The sequence below is a fragment of the Actinia tenebrosa genome, unplaced genomic scaffold (genome assembly GCF_029948245.1).
Source record: "Actinia tenebrosa isolate PJP-AT-01 unplaced genomic scaffold, QUT_ActTen_1.0 PGA_scaffold7__59_contigs__length_16204524, whole genome shotgun sequence".
In the NCBI taxonomy this organism is placed as follows: domain Eukaryota; kingdom Metazoa; phylum Cnidaria; class Anthozoa; order Actiniaria; family Actiniidae; genus Actinia; species Actinia tenebrosa.
The window spans coordinates 10,806,600-10,833,368 of record NW_028292584.1 but is presented as its reverse complement, the minus strand read 5'-3'; the positions used below and the strand labels follow the sequence as shown (position 1 = coordinate 10,833,368).

The following is a 26,769-nucleotide window of genomic DNA, read 5'->3' as shown; positions in this document are numbered from 1 at the left end:
ATAATTTAATACTTATAGGGCATGTTTTCCATGTTGAAAAGATCAAATGCGCCATAAAACAAAAACAAAAACAAACAAACAAAATAAAAATGAAAATAAAAAAAAAACGAAATAAAAATCAAACGACCTAGGATACAGGAAAACCAAAAAAAAATTTTTGTAAAGTTTTTGTAAAATGTTGAAAATCTCTCTTTGATATCATTTTCATAAATAAAGAACTTTTTACTGAAATCCTATATTCAATAACTATTATCAAATACTGCTGGAAATCATATGATGTATAATCTATGAATACTTTGATAAAATTTGAAATATTCTTTCTTCCCTTTTTCATTTTTCTTTTCTTTCTTTTTACCTTTTTCCTTCCTTTTCTCCCTCTTTCTTTGTTTGGTTTCTGCTTTTCTTTTATGCGTTTTTCTCCTTCAGCCTTCGTTTCATGCATTCCCTTTTTTCTTTATTTCCCAATTTTTCTCCCTTAATGACCTTTTTTCTTCTTTTTCTCCCTTCCTCTTTCGACTCTCATTCCTTCGTTTTTTTTTTAACTCAGAGGGGTGGGGTCACATGTCGTCACGAGCCAACGCATGCACAGTTAAATCGAAACTAGCCTGTACAAGTTTGTCCATCCAACAAGGAAGTTAGGTTTGTCGATGCTATCACCTCGAACTTTCTCTCGAATACGACGAGTTTAACAACTTAACAAACCTACTGGACAAGGAATGGGGCTTAAGCCTCTAGAATTTGCCGACTGTTTGTTGGACAGCCCTTATTTTCGAGAAAATATTCACGAACATGAACGAGAATTGGAGCAGACGAATGAGGCGATTAAGGGTTTGATCAAGGAATGCAAAGCTTTACTCAAGGCAACGGAAAGTACGTACCTTAAATATCATCTAGAACTCGATATTTAATTCTCTATCTTCAGGTATCCTTGCTTGTGATATATCTTTAAGTCAAATTTTCCTGCAGGATTAGAAGAAAGGAGTAAGAGTCTTTCGCAACGTTGAATCTGTGCTGAATTGTGCTTAGATGCTGGAAAGAGAAAATGTAGTTAACTAGACGCTGTAGGCAGCGTTGACTGGGATACCTGGAAGTGGGATGTGGAGAACCTGGTTTCAACATGCATGGAGTATTTAGTTGGTTGAGCTTCCAAAAATACTGATAAAGTAGTACTGATAAATAACTCAATTTGGAACTGCAATTCCAGTTCCGGTCCAGATTTTGGCATACGTAGGTTGTTGTTCATGCTTTAAAATAAAAATGCTTCATTTAAAACGTAAATACGAGCTAATATTTGCTCCAGAACTCTCTCATAATTGCTTTACATTTTATAATTTTATAATTTATCGATATTTTTTAATGAATCACCATTTTTTTGAAGAAACATTTAAAGGAGATCATAACGCTTCGAGCGGCAAACAAACCCTGGAATGTGTGCTTAGCAAATTATATATTTTGCTTTTTATATCAAATAGAATCTTAAAATAAATATTGCTATGTACCTCATGTTCCTTTGTGAGTAGACTTTGAAGCTAAAACTGTTGATATAAATACATAAATGTAGGCTATAAGAATATCTATATTGTCATGCTGAATGAATTTGCAGTATCGCTTATCGTATAAATTCTGACTTTTGAAACACTGTTCTCCTCATCGATCTTCATTCGTGCGTGCAGAAAATACTGCTCGAGTAGCAGATGAATCATGAAGAGTAAACCAAAACAAGCGATGGCTCATGAAGTTCATTGAAAATTCTTAGAAATAATCGCTTCGAAACCATCGGTATCTTCTTGCCTTGAAATCCTTGTATAGGAAATTCATAAATTAATATTTCTAGTTCGGCTGTCTTGAATTACAGCAGTCAACAAAATAGAGCATGCATAGACATAAACCTGTGACACGTGATCTGCTAGCTCCAACCTCTCATAATCACTTGACAACATAGTGACATTGATTGACATCTGATACATGATAATTGATTGGACTATTGATGTGAACCCCATATAGCAGATGCCTGCATAGGTCTCTTGGGTAAGTTCCTGAAGACCCCTGGGTACTATTGCTCAACTTTCCCATTTTGTCATGAAGACAGAAAAGAAAAACAAAGACATTTTATGACTGTGATATCACAGGTATCCCAGTAAAATTAAAAGTAGAAATCGTTCGCAAAAACCATCTCTAAATTTCTATTTTGATATGACAGAGAATTAATATTACAAATTACGCCTAGGTAGATTAAATATGATGCTATTTAAGCGTTCAAATCCTTAGGTTTTTTGTTCTGGTTCTAGTATGACATACCATCCACATTCTGATAACACAGCTCCAAAAACATCGAGTATCTCAAATTTCTTCTTGCTGGCGTTGAAAGAACTTTTTAGAATTGCATTTAATACTTCACCAACGATGCTAAAGTGGCAAATAAACTTTTATATTTGTGGAAGCCTTTGTGAGAGGTGTCGGAGACACATTCTATTGACTCAGTTTATTAGCAATGCAATTCTTTTATAATCATTATACCTTTTTGTTTTTTAACCTTTTTGTGGCTGCTGGCTTCTGTATTAATGTAATCAAGTTGTAAGTGTTCCACCCTCGTATAAGATACTGTAGTACCACGTACATCACATGCAATCTAGGGGCTGATTGGTGGATTTGATCCTGCATATTGGACATAACTGACATATTGAACAGAATCTAACTATATTTAGGGTAAATTTAACCGACTGCAGGTAATGGAAATGTTACCACTCTTTTCACTGCTAAACGCTGATCAAGATGTCAGTCACAACAAGGAAATAGCTATAGGGCAATACACTGCTGCCAAACAGAGAATATAAAGGTATCAACCAATTTATTTGATTGACAGAAGTGTATTACCTAATTTTCCTGTCACGACTGTCAATTAAAAAATTATCAGTCAGTACCTGTTATGTTCTTGACTGGCCGCAGTAAAAAACAATTCATGACAAGCTGTTGAAATATTTGGGTTCGCAGAAAAATCGCAATAAGCTGGAGAATTTTCCTCATTTACTGGAACATTCCTCAATCCTTGACCCTTAAAGTGCCTATGACCCCTAACTCAATGTTTTCAGCATCGATTCTACATGAAGTTAAAAGTAAAATTATAGTAAAATATCTTTATATGATTTGAGTGATGCATCTTGGAGATATCAAGGTTTATACTTCCCTTATGCTAATGAGTGTGATGTCATAGTAGGCATTTGGGTTTGTTTGTCATCATTTTAAAATCAAAACACTGATTACTATGAGGAAACAAATTTGCAATAACCTTTCTGTAAACCCTGAGTAAGATAATTATGTTTTATACAGGATATTTTACTACCCCAGTAAATTTTCGTATATTTAATAATGCCTCCTATGACATCACACGCATTAGCATACTGGAAGTATAAACCTTGATATCTCCAACATGCATCACTCAAATAATATAAAAATATTTTATTATTTAACTTTTAACTTCATGTAGAATAAATGCTGAAAACATTGAGTTAGGGGTCAGAGGCACTTTAATGAAACCCCTCAATGTATGAATACACTGCAAGCAAAAAAACATTGGCTATATATGCCTGGTGGATTGTTAATTCAGTATATCGTAATATACTGTAACTTGAAATTCATGTAGTGTGTATTTACTTTGTAATCATATTTATTTTATACAGGACTCTGTTTAAACTAGCCTGTGCTAAATTAGATGTTCCTGTTAAAATATTGAATAAAATAAAATAAATTGATCCAGTCCTCTCACGATATGAAACCCAACAACATATATATAGAACTGCTCAAATAGATTAATTAGTTTCCCCTGCCTTCTCAAGTTTATTCTTATTGATTTATTTTCCAGTCCTTTCAAAAGCACAACAGAGCTTTGCTCAAGTATTGGATAACTTTCGCTTTGAATGCATTGGTGAAGTAGAAACTGATGATGAGATCCGCATTGGTAAGCAATACACCTTGTTATATATTTCACTTACTTTATCTCACCTATGATTGGATTGCAACATTCAGCCAATCATTGTTAGCATGTGATCTTCATAAATATGTATGGCACCTCAAGATGCAAGCATGAAATTAAGAAATATAAAATTTTCATTTTTCATGTGAATCTTGCACAGAACCAGATGCAGTAGAACCTGAAAATATTGGAAATTTATGAAGAAGCTTATAGGTAGTGGCACTAAAATGATAGGTAAATATTATGTTTTATTTATCTAATGTGTTGTCCAGCTGATGCACTCAAAGAATTCGCCAAAGTGATTAAAGGTGTAGAAGAAGAAAGGATTACAATGGTAAGCTAGAAATCCAAACTATTTGAATTTGATTGTCGTTGGGGGGGGTTGTATATTAAATCAGGGATTTCATAATGTTTTTAAGTAGTTAGTTATAATTAAGTCTGAAGTATCTGGCTGCGATCTGATAGCTTTAATGATGCTAATTTCTTTATGGAAAAGAAAAAGTAGCTGGCAGCTTTGAAGCAATCGCCAGAGCTCTGGCAGCTTCTGGCTTATTCTGAAAGCCCTGTCAATAATTTGATAGGGACTAGTAAGGCTAATGTTTTTAATTTGGTATATAATCAGATCGTCCATGCCAATGATCAGCTTATTCAGTCACTAGAGAATTTTAGGAAAGAGCAGATTGAAGGAGCCAAGGTAAGATGCATAATAGATAGAATTGCAGCTGATAAATTTGTGAACAGTGCACCTGTATTGTGTTTTGTCACTTTTGTAGTGTGACATGTCATGTGTCCTTACTATCTGTGATAATGATATGATACATGATAATAATAATAATAATAATAATAATAATAATAATAATAATAATAATAATAAGCTTTATTTATCAACCTTAAATAAAATATACAGTGGATTTACATGGTTAAAGTTATTGATATATACAATATTTATATCTAAAAGCTATGTACTTATGAGCCTGGTGGCCCTAGGTATGAAGGAGTTCATATGTCTATCTGTCCTTGATGTTGGAATCCTAATTGCAGACTGAACATTAGATCTGAGGTTATGTGTTTTATTTACATTTGTGTTTATGAATATCTGATTTGGGTGATTGGCGGTATTTATCGTTCTTTCGATCTCACGTTTTGTACTGTCTTCTTGATGATGATGATGGTGATGATTTTGATAGTAAGGGTGATACACAATGATGACAGCAACAATGGTGGTGGCATTGATAATTAATAATTATACACTATTGTTGATGATGATGATGGTTATGATGATGATACATGATGATGATGATGGTTATGATGGTGATACATGATGATGATACATGATGATGATACATGATGATGATACATGATGATGGTTATGATGATGATACATGATGATGATACATGATGATGATCCATGATGATGATACATGATGATGATACATGATGATGATACATGATGATGATACATGATGATGATACATGATGATGATACATGATGATGATACATGATGATGATACATGATGATGATACATGATGATGATACATGATGATGATGATACATGATGATGATACATGATGATGATACATGACTGATGATACATGATGATGATACATGATGATGATACATGATGATGATACATGATGATACATGATGATAATACATGATGATGATACATGATGATGATACATGACTGATGAAACATGATGATGATACATGATGATGATACATGTTGATGATACATGATGATGATACATGATGATGATACATGATGATGATACATGATGATGATACATGATGATACATGATGATGATACATGATGATGATACATGATGATGATGATACATGATGATGATACATGATGATGATGATGATACATGATGATGATACATGATGATGATACATGGTGATAATACATGGTGATGATACATGATGATGATGCATGATGATGATACATGATGATGATGCATGATGATACATGATGATGATACATGATGATGATACATGATGATGATACATGATGATACATGATGATGATACATGATGATGATACATGATGATGATGATACATGATGATGATACATGATGATGATGATGATACATGATGATGATACATGATGATGATACATGGTGATAATACATGGTGATGATACATGATGATGATGCATGATGATGATACATGATGATGATGCATGATGATGATACATGATGATGATACATGATGATGATACATGATGATGATACATGACGATGATACATGACGATGATACATGACGATGATACATGACGATGATACATGACGATGATACATGACGATGATACATGATGATGATGATACATGATGAAGATACATGATGATGATACGTGATGATGATACATGATGATGATATATGATGGTGATGATACATGATGATACAAGATGATGATACATGATGATGATGCATGATGGTGATACATGATGATGATACATGATGATGATACATGATGATGATACATGATGATGATGCATGATGGTTAGGGTGATACGAAATGTAGTGTTTAATGAACGAGCAGAAGCGTTTTATCAGGATTTGATTTTAGACCTGATAAAACACGTGTTCTCATATTGTACTGAATTCTTTATGAAATGAACCAAGTTTGATAGAGAAAATTCAAGTTAAAGTTTATGCAAATGAAGACGAATCTATATCAGATATAAAACCTCCTTCATAGTCATGATTTTTATTGTTTCCTTCATGAATTATTAATGAGTTTTTTGATAGTAAGACCCTGTCCCCACATATCTGGAAATTTTTGTATCCGGAAATTTTTTTTTGCAGATATGAAAATGTTCGTGTCCACACACAGTGTATTCGAATCGTTTTCAAATCGTTTTCAATCTAGGTTTTCAAACCTAGTCCATTTGATTTTCGCGATTTTCAAAATCGTGTTTATGTCATCGTATTTGAAAATTTGCACATACGACCGTCCACACATCTCTGTATTCGGAGCATATTTGAAAATTTCCACTCTGGAGACCGTTTTCAAAAATTTCTGGATACGGATACAAAAATTTGCAGACGCAACCCGTATCTGCAGAAAAAATTTCCGGACACAAAAATTTTCGGATACGTGTGGACGGGGCCTATGTGATGAAGATAGTATTGAAGATATTATTGAAGATATATTCTTTATTTATTCAAAGTATACCTCTCTGATTTCATTTACAGGAAGAAAAAAAGAAGTTTGACAAGCAAACTGAGAAATTTTGTTTAACTGTTCAAAGTTATCTAAACATGTCGTCAAAGAAAAAAGAAACACAGCTTACAGAGGTATTGATATTTTGAAGGCTTACATTCCCCAGTTGATGGGAGTAATTTTCTTGGTGCCTGTTGCTGTTTATAAGGTTTTACATTCCCCAGTTGACTAGGATACCTGTGGTTTATAAGGCATGCATATTCTCTTGCTAAAAGGTGTTCCATTCACCAGTTGAATGGGATACCTGTGGTTATGAGGTCCTTTTTATTCTCTTAGTACCTGTTGCTAAAAAGTGTACCATTCCCCAGTTGAATGGGATAATCATACTTATGAGGTCCTGTATATTCTCTGGTTTTACATTCCCCAGTTGATTGGCCATGGGATACCTGTGGTTTATAAGGTCATGCATATTCTCTTAGTACCTGTTGCTAAAAAGGTATTGTACCATTCCCCAGTTGGGTGGGATACCTGTGGTTATGAGGTCCTGCATATTCTCTTAGTACCTGTTGCTAAAAAGGTATTGTACCATTCCCCAGTTGGGTGGGATACCTGTGGTTATAAGGTCATGTAGATGTTAAATGAGCTCTTGACTACCCATTGTTGGGTATCTGACCAAGGACCCAGTTTGATTGGCTCCAATATTCTTAGATCATGACATTCACACTATTCTTATCCTCTGATAGGCAGACACACAATTTGAAAATGAGCGGGGTGTATTCCACCAGACAGCTCTGGATTATGTCTTTAAACTACAAGAAGTTAATGAAACGAAGAAGTTCCAGTTTGTTGAAACAGTAAGTTCTTTCAATTCTTATCAAATTTTCAGTTCTCTATCTGAATTAAAGAATACACTAGACTTAAAGTGTTAAAGTGTATATCAAGGAAAACATTTTTTCCCAAAATCATTTATATGTGAGTGGTGTAGTAGTATGGTTGCAGTATTTTCGTATGTGAAATTTTCTTTTGGGAAAAATAAACATTTAAAATATCAATATGCAAGTGAGATGACGTAAATTCAAGACTAATTTATTATACAAAAATGCTGTTGTGGAAAGTACTGCTGTTTTTTCATTTGTAAATTATCCTTATGAATGAAATACATGGCTTTGTACACTTTTAGGTTATTTCACTTCAGAACACTTGTCGTAAATTACACTTCAAAATATAACACATTCTGGATTTTACGTCACCTCATTTGCATATTGATATTTCAAATGTTTGTATCTCTGAAAAGAGACGACCACATACAAAATACTGCAAGCATACTACTACACTGTTCACATATAAGTGATTTTGAAAACAAATTTTTTTCCTTGATATACACTTTAACATGCAATTTTTATATCTTAAAGCAATGAAATCTTGATTTCTATCCTTCTATCAACAAGAGCACACTAGTGTGAAGAAGGTCCTGCTTTTGCTTTAAAAGATATCTGCCAATGGTTAGATCTTTGCCGTGGCTTGGATGACCAGATAAAATACCAGTCCCTTCTGATTTAGAGGTGTTACACACTGAGCCACAACGATATCATTTGGTTCTTTCAAGTGTCACCTCCAAAAGAAAGTTCATTTACTATTATATTCTTCAAGATTATTGAACCAAAGTAATGTTTTTTTTTGCAGCTATTATCTTATATGTATGCACAAAAGACTTTTTTTCACACTGGTAAGTCACAACTTACGAAATCCTCTTCTAACTAATACTACACCCATTTAATCATTAATGTCTTAATCCTTTTTGCATAATAAGCATACATTACAATACTCACTTGCATTGTAATTTATTCTAATCAGTTTGTTATTTTTATTACTTTTTTGGGGGATTGTAGTGTATGTTAGTGTTAAGTTATATTTTTTGTTGACAATGTTAACAGGCTATGAAGTCTACTATATAGATAAGGAGGGATACATGACAGATTTGCAATTAAGGCTTCAAAATGTAAGTATAAAAGATGTAGTTTTTAAAGCATTTGTTCCATAGAAAAGCATTGGTGACGTTTAGGAGCCAAGGAAGCTAGGGGGCTATATAGCTCACTCCACTTTTTGAAAAATGATTTTTGAAATTTATTGTTTGTAATAATGCTAAAATACTCACAATTTTAAACCCATACCAGAAGGTGCATGCTTTCTATTTTTTTTTGATGCAACCTTATTTTCATTTTAGCCCCCTGGTAAAAAATATGCTCCTATATCCCTGTTAAATGATGATAGTTGTGTTATTCATTGTGTTTTGCAGACTAGGGACAGATTTAGTGCGACCAAGGAACAGGCTGAAACACTGATGAACAAAGTACAACAGGTAAGTTTAAGAGAACAAAGTACACACCACTAAGTTTAAGAGAATCCCTGCTCAGTAATACTGTAGGATTGGTGGATAATAGTTATTTCTAAATTCCATGTCTAAGATCTAGAGATTTTGAATATGGTAACTAAGATATGATAATCTTAGGTGTGTTGTTAATCTTATTATTATGGCAAGTAAGAGAAAATAATAGTCCCCTTCACAGTTCCCTGTGCCATCTTGAAAGGTAGCTGTGCCTTTGCATGGAAGCAAAGTGAAGGTTGAGCCTGGTGTGATAGAGACCTCTTTTAACACCTTGGACAATTATTCAAAGGTCTCTATCATTGCAAGCTCACCATTCATCTTGCTTTGAGGCAAAGCACGACTACTTTTCAAGATGGCGCAGGGAACTGTGAAGGAGACTATTGTAGCTATAAGTTAAATTTATATTATTCTTATGTTTCATCAATAATTAAAGAAAGCAAAGAGAGGGGAACTTTACCATCAAGGAGCACACACAGGACAAGGCTACCTTAATGTACAGGAGAAAAGAAAAGGTACAGAGAATGTTGTTTATACTCTAGTATGCTGTGTGAGATTGCCAGGAAAATATAGGGCTCTCGGGAATCATGGGTAGCATATAGTAGTAGTACACTCACCTCTGGGGTCTCAGGATTGATTCTGCAGACTCTGCATCACATGTGAGTAGAGTTTGTTATGTCTCTCCCTTGATATGAGGGTTTTTCTCTGGGTTCTCCAGTTTTACTTTATCTACAAAACCTAACATTTGGGTTTGTTGAGTCCTGAATTTGATCAGGTTAATGGCTGAAAAACTACAACATGATCATCTTTTTCACACTTCCCAATACATTTGTATAGTCACACCTAAACCTCTTGCAGCATGTATAATTATATTCTGGTAGCAGCTTAATTCAGTGGAAATAATATAATGAGTCTTTATCTCCTGAGAAATGTATTGTTCTGACCTGTAGCATAATCACACTGTGCACATCTACTTAACCTACAAAACCTCCCCAAGGACTTCGCTAAATTAACATGAAATAAAATTTCCAACTTTAATCACAAATAGTTTGTGATCAATACTAAGTCAAAATACGAAAAAAACACGGTTCAAGTTTGCTGAAAAAGTACAAAATTGCAGTGTATTGAGTGCAGAGTAAAATTGTTGAAAAAGGTTCCTTAAAAAAAGAGCACAGAGCGATTTTGTAATTCGGAAACAATTTTTAATGTATTACAACTGGATAAATTTTCCTGTTAACTTGCCGTTTTCATGAGCAATTCACAGAGATGAGCTTGTCCTTTGACCATGCTTATGGCGTTCCAATCCCGCCAAAATTCAATGTTGACATGAAACATTCAACTTCATGCATCAACATTCAAGTTTTGCCTGTAACTTTTAAAACTTCGTCCTCCAATACTCAACTTCATGCATCAACATTCAAGTTTTGCCTGTAACTTTTAAAACTTCGTCCTCCAATACTCAACTTCATGCATCAACCTTCAAGTTTTCCAAACAACTTTCAAAGCCTCGTCCTTCAACATCACTGTTTCAAATCAAATTCAGTCATCTTAAAAGTTGAGTATCATTGTGCGTACCACGACCGCCAAAAAGTGTCGAGTGTCAGTATGACGTAACAATCCACAGGTAACCCGGCTGTATAGCTAAAATTATTCCATGGGGGTAGTAGTTGTGTAAATTTTATTCGAATTTGTAATTCAAAATGGCGCAGCTTTCGCTGCGAAGTGTAATTGATGCTATCAATGAGCTCCAGAATGTAGTGGATATTGATTTATTGAGATTAAGAGTCGACTACATTAATAGAATGCCAGGGGGGGGGGGTACTCCCATATATCAGAACTATACGGGGATGATCCGCTGAACAGGGTATGGTTTTTCGAGCTTCTTGTCATAAACAGGGTATGCAATTTCACTCAAGGTCCAAATTCTTCCTGAGTTTCCTGTCATATACAGGGTTTCTACTTTCGTATTGACTGAAACTGGTTACCATGGTCGTAAAAAAATGATACGCGAGATGACATGATAATTGAAACCGGAACTCAGTGCAATTAATTATATCTTTTGTCATAAACAGGGTCTACAAATACGATTTTTTTTGTCATAAACAGGGTACCCCTTTCAGAATCCCAGTGGAACACCCCTACCCAAATTCTGGCGGAGTACCCCCCCCCCCCCCCCCCGGGATAGAATGCTAGTCTCACTTGATGTACCCGATAATATTCTGAGCAAAGGAAGGTATCGTGTTTCAATCTTCAGTGAAGTGTGCGCTCGTATTACGATGTTCCCACAAGCCTTCGTCAATAACGTCACATTGACATATGATACATTTTGGCGGAGTTGGTGCGTGTTTGAGTACTCAACTTCCAACTGATCCGATTGCAACATGCAATATATAACGTCCATCCAAAACGTACAATCTACACTATCGAATTAAATGAATTCAAAAATTTGGGTTCAAACGTTTGAGCCTGAAAGTTGTTAGTTAGAGTTTACAAATTCCAAGTTGTTAAATGAAGTTGGATGTTCGAGCCTGTTCGATCTCAAGTTTAATGAAGTTGAAAGTTCCTGTTTGTGAAGTTCGATGTTGGAGCATGTAAACTCCAATGTTGAGGTATGACATTGAATATTCAATCCCAAGTTTTTTAAGGTTGAAAACTGAACTTCGAAGTTGTATTATATACACTTGAATGTTGATGCATGAAGTTGAATGTTTCATGTCAACATTGAATTTTGGCGGGATTGGAACGCCATACATGCTCAGGCAACCAAACTGGCGTTCATTTAATAAAGCTTCCATTCAGAGTATAATTTATAGTTGTATTTTAAAATAAGCTAGTCGAGTCTTGCAAAAACTGTTTCGGAAACATTCTTCAGTCTGGGATTCGCTCCAGATCTGGAGAGTGGTCATGACGTCACGTTTCTATTGTTTTCCACGACAAGGTCATGGGTATTTCAAGGTATTTCTTTGGGAATTTTCATCTTTTTTCATTGAGTAGAGACTGGATATTGATTGATAGTAGTTCTCACGATATATGAAAGAATAGCTTGAGGTGAGAATTTAACTGCGAGATGAAGACGATGGTGAAAAAATCAGACAAGTTTTATCACACAGACTTGGCTTGAGTGCCATGACAGTGTTTACAGGTTCAGTAAGTAATGGGATGTACATTTTTTTGGAAAGGTAACAGATTTATCCCAGATCAAAAATGATTTTCACTGGAAACTAGAGTCGGGTACGGTGATCATTGTAATTATCGTGCGTCTTTCCCAAAAACCGAAGCTCAATGTCATACTTGTGACATTTATGAGATGTAACTCATATTTTGTATTTTGATCTGCACAGCAATATGGATGGGCATAAAAAAAATTTTGTTATAGTGTGGCCTTTGCTAGGCAAACTAAGACTGCTTTACTGGATTAATCTTTATTCGTATATCTAGTCGATCTTGACTATCTCTGACTTATCTGTAAAACTACAAGTAGATCAACAAAGGAACGTAACTAATCATATCGGAATTATACGCGATGGAATGAATTATTTAAACTATAAGATTCAATACATAAACACTTTACAAACATATTAAATGATCGGTACCTTGTCCAGATGTTAACTTCTAACTTGAAGTCCTATAACTTGACCTCTTACGACGAAATCATTTATATAGCACGGGCAACTGCCACGCATCCCAAACTAAACTAATGTAATATGACACTTACTTAAGAAAACAGTGACTGTGTTGCGTGACATCAGTCACATTATAGAGAGATGTAGAATCTGTGGTTGTAGTGTCACAAACGATAACAGGAAATGTCCAGTTGAAATTGAGACCGCATGGTCAATGGACGTGTCCTTGGATTCACAAAACATTCATCCGAGGTTTCTTTGTGTGAAATGTTGCTTAATATCCCTAAAAGAAAAGCATGAGTTGGACATGAAAAGAAGATACAGCACAACAGTTGTTCCAATTGAATGGAAGCCTCATACTTCTTTTGAAGATTTACAAGATCTTTGAAAAGCCGGGACCTACTGTTTGGCTCTATTTTAGACAAACAATGGACCTTTTTTTAAAAAAAAAAAGATTGCCATGAATATTTGATCAAAAATTGCTCTTACATTCATGTGCAGCACTTAAATAAACCTTCAGAACCGTAAAAGTACTCGAGATGCCGTTCACTTGTACTCGTCTGCGTGACTGCAATGTTTACATCGAAGCAGAAAACAATAGAAACGTGACGTGGTACTGCTCTCCAGATCTGGAGTGAATCCTGGACTGTTCTTCCGGTTTTCTCTCCTGTCTCCCCCAGTGCTTACGCAAGCGTAACGATCATTGAAGATAGCATTCAAAATTCACTCTAAATGGTCTCCAAACGTAGAAGAAACGTAGAAGGAATGCCATACAACTATTCCTCAAGTTTTCGGGGGGGGGGGGGGGGGGCGTATTATAAAAAATTTAGGGCTGAAACGATAAAATCATCATAAGGCTTATTTTGCACAAGATGTCACTTGCGTTACCAGTTGATTTCATAACGCTTTCAGGCCTCCTTGAGCGTAAATGAAGAGATCATTGCATCATTATAGGTTGTCTATCACTCAAAGTGTAAAAGCATTTCAATCTTAGAATGTAAATTCAGTTTAAATAAGAAATAATTAGTGAATTGCCACGCCCGCAATGCATTGTGGGTAATATATGAAATAGCTGTCAATAATCAAAAATTCTGATTAAATGATTGAAATGTGTTTCATAGATAATCTTACACTATGTCTTATGTATTCTGGCAGTTTTTACTTGTCTTTCAAATGTTTCATAAAAATTGCCTATGTTACACATATGCACACTGTGATTGTGCTACAGGACTCTATGAATTGCACTGGGAATATTGTTGTTTGGTGTCTGTAATATAATTTTATACCGTTTTCTTAATTCTAGGTGGCCTAGGATACACATGGACAAAGCACTACTGCTACTACACCAAAGAAAATAAAATATTAACTATGATACCATATGTACAGACCCAGGGCAGAATGGTAGGTATCCATAGCAACCACTTAAAAAAACACCAATAGGACGTTTGCACGATGGCGTCATTGACCTCTACTAACAGACTTCCTTGCACAATTTCTTTTGTTCAGTTAATTAGCACTAATTGTCTTACTATTCTCACGAGGAAATACTAATTTAAATAAGAAAGAAAATTCATGAAGCATTTATGGTAGCTGGAGTCAAATGATGCAATTATGCAAACGTCCTATTTATTTGCATTATAGTGCAAAAGGAGATATAAGAGGTTAACCTTATGGAAAATATCTCCTAAGATCAAATTGAAATTTATAAGTTGATTTTTATGGAGGGAGGAAAACCAGAGAACCCGGTGAAAAACCCTGGGAGCACAGGAGAGAACCAACAAGCAACTCTACTCACATACGACACCGAGCCCGGCAGGAATTGACCCTGGCATTGGTACCTATGCATTAGCATGTTCGCAGCCTGTGCTTTCCAGGATATCCTGGTATCTTTTACCAGTATGTACATGAATGACCTTCCCCTCTGATCAAGGGCAGATCCAGAGGGTGGATTGGATGGTTAGTCCCTCACTACTTTGGATTGGATATGACAATAATAATAATAAAGACACAATAATGTACAGTCTAAGAAGGAAGGCTTTCTAGATAACAGCAACCACTTTAAAATCATCCTGAATCCAATCTTGTTATATTATTTTATAAAATTTAGGGTTTGCCTTTTTTCAAAACATTTCAAATTTGGTCATTGGTCTCCTTCTGTGCTGTGGTGTTTAATTATTGATTATATTAGTGTTTTGAGGTGTCGTTTGTTTTTCATTTGTATAGAATGCCTGTACAGATACCATGGTTATAACATCATGTATAAGGTTTGTTTCCCTTCCTTTTCCTCTTTTTCAAGACTGATTAGTTCTAGTTTTTGTTCCAATAATTATTCAATTCTTCTCTAGGGTATTTGGTTTTACTCCCTACGGAAAACCCAACATGCTAAGCTCTAGTCCAATCTGTGAGTTAACAATACCCTGACTTAGATCAGCCCAGAGGTTGTTTGAGGGTCCAATCAGTTAGTTAGCTGCCATGCCCTGACTTTGATCAGCCTAGATGTTGATTCAGGGTCCAATCAGTTAGTTAGCCACCATGCCCTGACTTTGATCAGCCCAGAGGTTGTTTCAGGGTTCAATCTGTGAGTTAGCTGCCATGCCCTGACTTTGATCAACCCAGAAGTTGTTTCAGGGTTCGATCTGTGAGTTAGCTTTACCCTGACTTGTATCAGACCAGCAGTTGTTTCACGGTCCAATCTGTTAGCCATGCCCTAGCTAGATCAGCCCGGAAGTTGTTTCAGGGTTTGAACTGTGCCTAAGCAATGCCCTAACTTTGATCAGCCAAGGGGTTGTTTCAGGGTACAATCTGTAAGTTAGCCATATGTCATGACTTAAATCAGCCGAGAGGTGTTTCAGGGTCCAGTCAGTGAGTTAGCCATATCATGCAGCAACTTAGATCCGCCCAGATGTTGTCTCAGGGATCAGTAAGAATTAAGAGGAAATTTTTTTCAATAACAGCCTTTCTTGAAGAAAATAGTTTTTGGCGCTCACAGCTTGAATACGAAAAGAATTCTCTCTTAATGCTTATGGCATTGTAATTTATTTTATTTATCTCTCTACTTGTTCCAGGAAGAAGACTGACTCAATAGATAGGAGGTTCTGTTTTGATATTACAGCACAAGACAGGTTTGTGTTATAATACAGACATTATTATTTCTTTCCTATTCAGATCAGTAATGTTGATAAGGTATGGCAGGTTGATAGTAAAGTTGTAGTAGTTAGGTTGGTAGGTGTTGATAGGTTGGTAGGTGTTGATAGGTTGATAGGTTGGTAGGTGTTGATAGGTTGGTGGGTGATGATAGGTTGGTGGGTGATGATAGGTTGGTGGGTGATGATAGGTTGATAGGTTGGTAGGTGTTGATAGGTTGGTGGGTGATGATAGGTTGGTAGGTTGATAGGTTGGTAGGTGTTGATAGGTTGGTAGGTGATGATAGGTTGGTGGGTGATGATAGGTTGGTAGGTTGATAGGTTGGTAGGTGTTGATAGGTTGGTGGGTGTTGATAGGTTGGTGGGTGATGATAGGTTGATAGGTTGGTGGGTGATGATAGGTTGGTGGGTGATGATAGGTTGGTAGGTTGATAGGTTGGTGGGTGTTGATAGGTTGGTAGGTGTTGATAGGTTGGTGGGTGATGATAGGTTGGTGGGTGATGATAGGTTGGTAGGTTGACAGGTTGGTAGGTATTGATAGGTTGGTGGGTGTTGATAGGTTGGTAGGTTATAGGGTTGTTGGTCAGGTGTTGATAGGTTGGTAGGCTATTAGGTTGTTGGTCAGGTGTTGATAGGTTGGTAGGTGTTGATAGGTTGGTAGGTGTTGATAGGTTGGTAGGTGTTGATAGGTTGGTGGGTGTTGATAGGTTGGTAGGTGTTGATAGGTGTTGGTAGGTTGGTAGGTTATAATGTTGTTGGTAGGTGTTGATAGGTTGGTGGGTGTTGATAGGTTGGTGGGTGTTGATAGGTTGGTGGGTGTTGATAGGTTGGTAGGTGTTGATAGGTTGATGGGTGTTGATAGGTTGGTGGGTGTTGATAGGTTGGTGGGTGTTGATAGGTTGGTGGGTGTTGATAGGTTGGTAGGCTATTAGGTTGTTGGTCAGGTGTTGATAGGTTGGTAGGTGTTGATAGGTTGGTAGGTGTTGATAGGTTGGTAGGTGTTGGTAGGTTGGTAGGTGTTGATAGGTTGGTGGGTGTTGATAGGTTGGTAGGTGTTGATAGGTTGGTAGGTGTTGATAGGTTGGTAGGTGTTGATAGGTTGGTGGGTGTTGATAGGTTGGTAGGTGTTGATAGGTGTTGGTAGGTTGGTAGGTTATAATGTTGTTGGTAGGTGTTGATAGGTTGGTAGGTGTTGACAGGTTGGTGGGTTATTAGGTTGTTGGTCAGGTGTTGATAGGTTGGTGGGTTATTAGGTTGTTGGTCAGGTGTTGATAGGTTGGTAGGTTATTAGGGTGTTGGTCAGGTGTTGATAGGTTGGTAGGTTATTAGGTTGTTGGTCAGGTGTTGATAGGTTGGTGGGTTATTAGGTTGTTGGTCAGGTGTTGATAGGTTGGTGGATGTTGATAGGTTGGTCAGGTATTGATAGGTTGGTGGGTTATTAGGTTGTTGGTCAGGTGTTGATAGGTTGGTTTGTTTTTGTAGGCCAGGAACTATTACTTTACAGTGCCTAAATAAAGAGGATAGGAAGCTTTGGCTGGAGGCAATGGATGGAAAAGAACCGGTAAATATTCACTCACTGGCATCCAGTATTAATAGAGGTTGTGCACCATCACGTGTGTACCATCATGTGCCAATACAGCTTGGGCTGCCTGTGGTTAAAATCCCTTTGCTCTTGGAATTAAATATTTTTAATATACAAATCTAACATGGCTGCTGTCACGTGATGGTGCAAAACCTCTATAGAGTGTTTTCACTCACGTGAAAAGGCAGCCATATTGGTGTACCAAACAATAGAAACTTTCTGCACAGTTTTGGCATAAAAAATAGAGTTCAATTCCCCGAAGATAGAAAGTGCATTGATTTGGTACATCAACATGAAAACGTTCTATATGGTGTTTTACTTGATGTACATGGCAGCAGCCACATGGGTTCTTTTTTCCTAAACCCACTGCACCTGCAGCAAGGGAAATAATTATTTCTAACAAATTAAGATATGAATTTCATTGAATATTTGACACTATTCCACAGGAGTATTTGGACTCCAACCAACTGCCAATCATGGATGATGGTTAGTATCATCGTTAATAATTTAATAATTAGTATATCTGCAAATATTAAAAAATAGATATTAAAAAAAATCTGCAAATATTTTTAGGCACTTAATATTAATGAAATATAGTAAGTATATTCCTATTGTAATACTTTTTCCTCTTACATTGAACAGCTGAAAAAACTGAAATTGGACTGGAATTTATCAAAAAAGCCATAGCTGCTATAGAGAAGAGAGGTAGGACTTGACTCTTGAAGGATTTTTGCCCTCCCAATGGAATATCAACTGTGGTGTGTGCCATATTCTATCAGCCCACCATCACCTATGAACAACTACCTTGAACCACTGTCCCCACTGTCACGGGGTAGGGATGAGGGGGCTTACAATATTGGTTATTCATGGAAGATATAATCTCATCATGTAATCATAATCTCATTAAAAACAATCATCCATCTTTTAATGTGTGATGTATAAATGTTACTTATAGGCATAACAGACCAGGGACTGTACAGAGTTGTTGGTGTAGATTCAAATGTCCAAAACATGATTTTGCAGTGCATAAAGAAGAAAAAGATTTATGCTATAGACTTGGAAAGTGAGGATTGTGAATTTGAGGTCAAAACGATAACAAGTGCCCTGAAGCAACACATTAGGTACGAAGATAGACATCAAAATATTATTAGCCATTCTGAGTTTTAGGAAAAACTGGGTCATGTTGGCATTGCAAAGCATTGTGGGACTGTTTTAGAAGATATATTCTCAAGATGGTGTCTATTTCGTCTCTAAAACAGCCCCAAAATGCACTTCATTGCCAACTCAACCCAGTTTTCCCATCAACCTCAGAACAACTTATGGCTTATAGAAGTATTTACACAGATCTCATTAGTATAGGTAATTGGACTTCATGCTGTCCAATTTTGAAATAATTGGATGAAAAAAATTCCGAGGACTGACAAAATTGGAAGGGTCCAATTTGGCAGTCAGAGGAATTTTTTGAATTCAATAATTTCCAAATTGGACAGACACGTAGTCCTATTGCAGATTAATTATATCATCCCAAGCTATACTAGACTGATTCCATAAGTCATAGTTTTCCCTCAAAAGAATGCAAATGGAAACGATCGAAATTAATCTTTAATTTGGACTGGAAAGAGAATTTGAAATTCATAGAGTTAGTTGCTTATATGGGATTATAGATTGATGATACAATTATTATCAAAAGGTCGGTTTACGAGCAGACTTCCTACTATTTTTATAACAAACGTGATGACACGTCTTTTTAGTTTAACTGACATGTTTTGGAAGTAACGTCTGCCATCTTCAGATTTTGATATCGAGATGCAGATTGCACAAAGTATAAATACATGAATAAACAATAGAATTAATGTAGTGTAATAATACAAAATGAGAAACAATAAATTAAACAGACAAGAGTAAACTAATTAGATGGAAAGCTTAATGTTAACATGCTTTACCTGTATGCATGTTAACCGTATGTGCATACAATTATTATACTTATTGATTTTTACCTATACTATTTTCAGGAATATGTGCCCCCCTGTCTTCACATTTGATTATCATGATGACTTTCTAAATGCTGTCAGTAAGTTAATTTTTACTTGTAACAGTCATTATGAACCATCTCTTACCATCTGTTGTGTGTGATGGCTGATTTATTTACCAATACTTTTAACAGCTGTTATGATTGGTTATCATTTCTTGTTTGTGGGATTGGTTGATTTATTTACCAATACTTTTAACAGCTGTTTATGATTGGTTTACCATTTCTCGTTTGTCTGATTGACTGATTTATTTACCAATACTTTTAACACAGCTGTTATGATTGGTTTACTATTTCTTGTTTGTCTGATTGCCTGATTTATTTACTAATACTTTTAACAGCTGTTATGATTGGTTAACATGCATTGTTTTGTAGTTTCTGTGATTGATCTATACCATTTCTGCATGTGTAATTAGATGAAATGACAAGTAACATGATTACTTGACATGGGTTGATGAACCTCTTTTGTTTCAGAGCTAGAAACTTATAAAAAAAGAATAGAACAGCTAAAGAAATTGATTCAAGGCCTTCCAGAACACAACAGAAATCTGATTTTCCAAATTATGACTCATCTGAAAAGGTAGTTTGAAATTATTTCTGTATTGTACTATGAACCCTGTCGTCTGTTTTATGGATACTCGCTGGCCCTTTGCAGCTTACTGTCACGTGTCTGTACTGGAGAGGAAAATATTTGTTTATATTTTAAATTGGTGATTCTTTTTAGCTACTTGTAAAGAACTGAATGAAACGATGTGTAACCAGTGCGTTACGAAATGCAGTTTTATTACGATCTCTCAAAACAGGTTGTTGAAAGTGTGTTTGTTTTCCAGCAAATTTCACCCATGGGAATCAAGATGTTCATTTATTTGCTCTCAGTGAATAGCGCAGCGCAACCGTGACGTCATAAAAGCAAAGACAAAGGCGAAATTCGGACAAACAAACTTACGAGTTTACTTTCAGCAGATAATTTTCACAGCCGATCACAGTTGATCTTAGTTTACATGGGTTATTATTGTAACTTTAAGTAAAAATAATAAAATCGGTTTGTATAATCCTCGTAGTGGTTAAACGGAATGCAATGTTTGTCCGAATCTTTAAGCTATTTTTAGAATCAGTGCAGTGATTACTATGCTGCAAAGGGCATATTATTGCGTCTACCCAGCCAACCAACCAACTCAACATTACCAATAACCTAATGTTATGCGATTGTTATTCTCAGGGTTGCTGCTCATTCAAACAAGAACCTAATGGCAGCCAGTAATCTTGGGGTCGTGTTTGGACCAACACTAATGAAGTCTAAAGAGGAAACGATGGCTGCTATTATGAATTTGAAGCATCAAAGTGTAGTGGTCGAGCTGTTAATCAAGGAATATGATTACGTAAGATTACTTTAAATCATAAATTTTGATAAATAATGATTTAAGTGATGTATAAGTTCATCTGGGTAAGAGTGTCCTGTCATTGCAAAAAGCTTCAATCTTTCACACTTTGTTTAACCCTCAAACAACCTCTGGCTGATCTAGCTTACAATTATTGTCTTAGAACAACATTCTTCTGATATATTCTCTCACTTACACAATCATCCTCCTCATGCATCATTGTCATTGGTTCAATAAATGATGTTGTGCTGCAATCGGGTGGAGTTGACTGCTAATGTGCCACCTCTCACCAATGTGACCTGGGTTTGAGTCCTGCCGGGCCTGGTGTTGTATGTGAGTAGGGTCGTTTGCTATGTCCCTTGTACTTTTTCTCTGGTTTTCCTCCCTTCCTCAAAAATTACATTCTAAATTCCAATTCGATCTTTGGGCTTTCAGCAAGTTTGGGGCCTAGCTCTGTTGTGATTGTCCCACACCGTGATACAACAGCTAAAGCTCAGTAGACCAATCCCCCTTGTTTGTCTTTTGCTCCTCAGATATTTGATGTACCCAAGGAAGAAGAAATAAATAATATCCAGAACTCACAGAATTCAAAACAAAATGCAGTTGAAAGGCCAATCTTACCGCCTAAAAAACCAATGGGCAAAAGAAGTACAAATGATGGCCCTGATGGTAATTGCATTGATGGGAAGCCGCCTGCTTCTGCTAAAGCATATCGTCCACCACGACCACCAAATAGGCCAGCCCATCTGTCAAGACGGAAACAAGTACCATCTACAGGTTAGAAACCAAACAGTCAGGAAATGATAGCTATGTTAGTGGTATTGAGTAAAAAAAGCACTAACAGTTTTTTATCTTACTGAAATGATATTTTGAATGTTTGTAGATTCAGAGGAAGATGATTCAAGCTCAAAATCAGGATCATCAGGTAACATGATGACAATAATAATGATGATACATGAAGGTGATTCATGATGACGATCCATGACCATAATCCATGACAATGATCCATGACGATGATACATGACGATGATACGAGAGGTTGATACATGAGGATGATACATGATGATGATCCATGACGATGATCCATGATAATGATCCATGATGATGATACATGATGATGATACATGATGATGATACTTGATGATGATACATGATGATGATCCATGATGATGATCCATGATAATGATCCATGATGATGATACATGATGATGATACATGATGATGATACATGATGATGATACATGATGATGATACATAATGATGATGATGATACATGATGATGATACATGATGATGATACATGATGATGATACATAATAATATTGATAATATATGATGATAATAATACAGAGTACATGATGGCAATATTTTTTCTTCATTAGGAAGTTTACAGACTGCTAGAGGAGACCAAGGAAGATCTTCATCAGTATCAGTCAATCTAAAGAAAGACAAAAAAGGTCAATAAAATCCAAAACTGACTATTATATTTTTGAAATATTTATTGCATATTCATAACATATTTTTTCATTCTTTTTGATGATACATGATGATGATACATAATAATATTGATAATATATGATGATAATAATACAGAGTACATGATGGCAATATTTTTTCTTCATTAGGAAGTTTACAGACTGCTAGAGGAGACCAAGGAAGATCTTCATCAGTATCAGTCAATCTAAAGAAAGACAAAAAAGGTCAATAAAATCCAAAACTGACTATTATATTTTTGAAATATTTATTGCATATTCATAACATATTTTTTCATTCTTTTTGATGATACATGATGATGATACATAATAATGTTGATAATATATGATGATAATAATACAGAGTACATGATGGCAATATTTTTTCTTCATTAGGAAGTTTACAGACTGCTAGAGGAGACCAAGGAAGATCTTCATCAGTATCAGTCAATCTAAAGAAAGACAAAAAAGGTCAATAAAATCCAAAACTGACTATTATAATTTTTGAAATATTTATTGCATATTCATAACATATTTTTTCATTCTTTTTCCAGAAAAGCCATCAATTCCTCCAAAGAAAGGTGATCTAGTGTAAGTATTAATCTCATCATTTCTTTCAATAAAGGTATTATTAATTAAAATCTTGTTGACTGTAACTGAAATTATATTTTTCTTGCACCCAGATTGCTGAATAAAAAGCAATATTTGATTTTTTTTTTTTAAAACATGAACTAACATGGTGCCCAGCCTTCATTTGATTATCTTTAGAATGATTGCAAGCTAGTCATCCATCCTTTTATGAATGATGTTGCTGCTGGTTTGCTTGCTTATAGTATCATTGTTTGCATCAAGGCATGAACACCAGACATCAAAACATGTTCTAACTGGCTCCTAAAACTTGTGTGTTTGTCAGCTAAAACATCAGCGTAAAAAATATTAAAATTTTTTAAGTCACTAAGAATACAAGTTTCAGGGGCCAGTTAGAACATGTTTTGTTTGTATAGTGTCTGTGCCTAGATAAAAATGACGGTAATGAAGTGGACATGCTAACCATTTGCATGTAACTGCTAGATGGGCCCCAATAATTTACTATCAAACTAATCGTTACTAACTTCAACTGGTTAGAGCTGTGCACCAGAGGTGCCTTCACATGCTTTCATTTTGACTTCGTTGAGCTACACCACTGCTGTACTTGTCAATCATTAGCCATAAAAAGTTTAATAAACTAACATGTTACAAAAACCTCTCATACTCATTAATAATTCATGAATAAACCAGCCAATCAAGTGGGCTATTTTTGGGTCACATGATGTTACTTGAAACCTGGTAAAGTGCTGTGAAAGGAATGCATTCAGTCTGGAGTAACTGGAACATAATTAATTCAGTCCTAGGACTAAATTAATTTTGTTCCAGACTCCAAGTCGCAACTAATTGCTTTGACTTGAAATCCCGTCCAGTCCTCATTGTCGGCTTTGAAATATTACTTAATCACTTTGAATTATATATTATCTACTTTAACAAAAACTAAAAAGTAAAGACAATAACCAAAAATTGTTAAACATTTATTTATATTAATATTAATACTTTAAGTAAGTAATAATAATCCATCTAAACTAATAAATATATTAAACTTGTATTACATTGAGGACACTCGAACTTGGAATTTTTTTGTCCCCTTATTGAAATGCATATTGCATGTAAATCAAACTGCATGTAAATCAAACTGCATGTAAATGAGTTACTCAACGCCTTCATCTAAGATATTTTGTTCTTTTTATTTGAAAGTTCTGAAAATTATCTTTTTATCACTGTTTGGCGTTTGCCTTGGTTAATTGGAAGAGTGAGGATTCAAGTATTAGTAGCTAATTAGTAGCCCTCCCCTGGTGATATTAGACTTAAGCTACTAATTCTTGAATCCTTGCTCGGCCAATTGACCAATAAAGCAAACACCAAAGAGTGGCAAATACAAACAGAGCGTACTGCTCACAGTCTAGATTTTGCTAATTGCAATCATTCATTTTCCATCACTCAAGGGCGGTATTAAGTATTTGTGTGAAACTGTAATATTGTGATAGGGGAAACCCCCCCCCCCCCCCCCCCACTTATGGCCCCTAATCGACAGATGACTATTCCCTATTTAAAACATATTACAATTTCACAATAGAGTGCAAACAATCCGTGAAACACTAATTACTAAATATTACAAAATAGTGCTAATTAAACAATAGAAAACAATGGAATTTGCATGAAATTGTGCTATTTAGTATTAATAAAGTTTCACGGATTTACTGTGGTCACTCTACCATATTGCAAGAAATATTAAATAGGAATCAGTAACATATGTATTAATATGGTGTTTTCACCCTCCTTCTCCAGGTAACAGGCTTTTTGAGCTCTTCAAATCCAATCCTAAGCTGAAAGAAGAAGTCTGTGAAAAACTGGATCTTAAAGGGTCATTTGCAAAGGTGGCACGACGCTGAGGTGGATGAAGATATAGTGAGAAAACTGGAAGAACATTCAGGAAATTATCCTACACCCCGTTATTGCGGTCAGCTCTTTTGGGTCCCGACGAAATGCCCATACATTTACTGTAAAATTGTACCCGCTTAATACGGCCACCCATTAATACGGCCAACGGCCACTTTTTTGTGGCCCGATTGACAAACTTCCATACTTTTTAACCCCATATTACGGCCAGGACGAATAGGTTACAGTTTAGATCTTAATGTAAATACTGTAAATAAGTTATTGCTGCAAAATCTGTGATTGTTTTATTCATTCGGTTAACATTCTACAGTAATGCTTGCTAATCAACACAACAATTTCAAAGAGAGAAACACGTACAGCGCGATGCGCTAAAGTATGTCCGCATTTATTTTATAGCGGTACAGTATTAAAACGAGCCATGCCGATAGCCTGTCTGGGGTGATATCCAGCCTCGAGTCAGTATGGCTTCAAAGAAAGCTTCATTCGTCTGTACAGAGCAAAGTCACTACCTATTTTAAAAAGTAGTTGTTACTGTACTCAGTTTTCTCTGTTCTACTGTTATATCTACGGTCCTGTACTACTCGTATAATTTAAAGTTTTAAAGTACTAACTAAAGTTGAGTTATAACTGAGCTCCAAGAGCATCAAAAGTTTTAGAAACTTTATTTAAAAATACAGTATGCATTATTGCACTTAATTTTTTTAGTAGTTTCGTACTGATTAATAAAACACGTTTTTAACATTTTTGACAGCCTGCTTAATATATACGATCACCCCGTTAAAACGGCTACTTTTGAATGTCCCTTAGGTGGCTGGATTAACGGGGTTCCACTGTATTTTAAGGCTTGATCAAGTTTTTTCCAAAGAAAGGGAAATAGGAAAAAGAACAAAGAAAAGCGAACTGAAAAGTGAAAATAAGAAGCATGAAAGAAACAAAAAGTAAAAAATTGAAGAAAAATATGAACAATAAACCAAAGGAAATCAAAAACAAAGGAAAACAAAAGGAAAACAAAAGGAAAACAAAAGGAAAACAAAAGCAAAAACAAAAACAAAACAAAAAAAGTAATAATAATAATGGTTACCCTGAAATATCACGTTCCAGGGGCGGATCCAGGATTTTTTTGTAGCATTGATTGAGGTACTTGTTTGGCGGGAAAAGTAGCACAGGGCTCCCAAACGGAAGTAGGTCTTATGTTAATGATTATTTGCTGCAGGCGGGCATGGTTGTTTCAGGTCCCACACACGGCGTATAGAAAAAAAAGGCACCCCTGTTTTAATAAAACTCGCGATGCTGTTGGTGTTGTCATGAAAAAAAAAAAAAAAAATTACGATGGCTCTCATAGGGGGGGCTGCAACCCCCAAAACCCACCCCTAGATCCGCCACTGCGTTCCACCTATGACGTATTCAAGCAGTGGAAGAATGTACCAGACAGTTCTATCAGACGACACTCTAATTAGACAACAACTGTTAAACACAAAAACGTATAGAATGCACAAACTACAAGAACTCGTAGACGACCTAACTTGTCGAA

The 26,769-nt window shown here is 35.7% G+C and overlaps 1 protein-coding gene across 2 annotated transcripts; it reads left to right on the top strand.

Annotated features, from left to right (window-relative positions):
• The first annotated feature begins 582 nt into the window (after window positions 1-582).
• LOC116296233 (rho GTPase-activating protein 26-like) lies at window positions 583-25,981 on the top strand. Of its 2 annotated transcripts, XM_089040404.1 has the most exons (27): window positions 584-870; window positions 3,860-3,955; window positions 4,243-4,304; window positions 4,593-4,664; window positions 7,174-7,275; window positions 7,885-7,995; window positions 8,825-8,867; window positions 9,076-9,140; window positions 9,438-9,500; window positions 9,961-10,039; window positions 14,451-14,548; window positions 15,371-15,411; window positions 16,213-16,269; window positions 17,773-17,851; window positions 18,319-18,358; window positions 18,515-18,577; window positions 18,828-18,993; window positions 19,885-19,943; window positions 20,376-20,481; window positions 21,121-21,280; window positions 21,814-22,057; window positions 22,164-22,205; window positions 22,662-22,736; window positions 22,905-22,979; window positions 23,148-23,222; window positions 23,306-23,342; window positions 25,128-25,981. In XM_089040404.1, the coding sequence occupies exons 1-27, from the start codon at window positions 717-719 to the stop codon at window positions 25,129-25,131; spliced, it is 2,268 nt and encodes a 755-aa protein (XP_088896530.1). In that variant the 5' UTR covers window positions 584-716; the 3' UTR covers window positions 25,132-25,981. The 2 variants fall into 2 exon arrangements, with proteins under 2 accessions (XP_088896531.1, XP_088896530.1); XM_089040405.1 differs by lacking the exon at window positions 22,905-22,979 and having other exon boundaries at window positions 583-870.
• The last annotated feature ends 788 nt before the right edge of the window (window positions 25,982-26,769 follow it).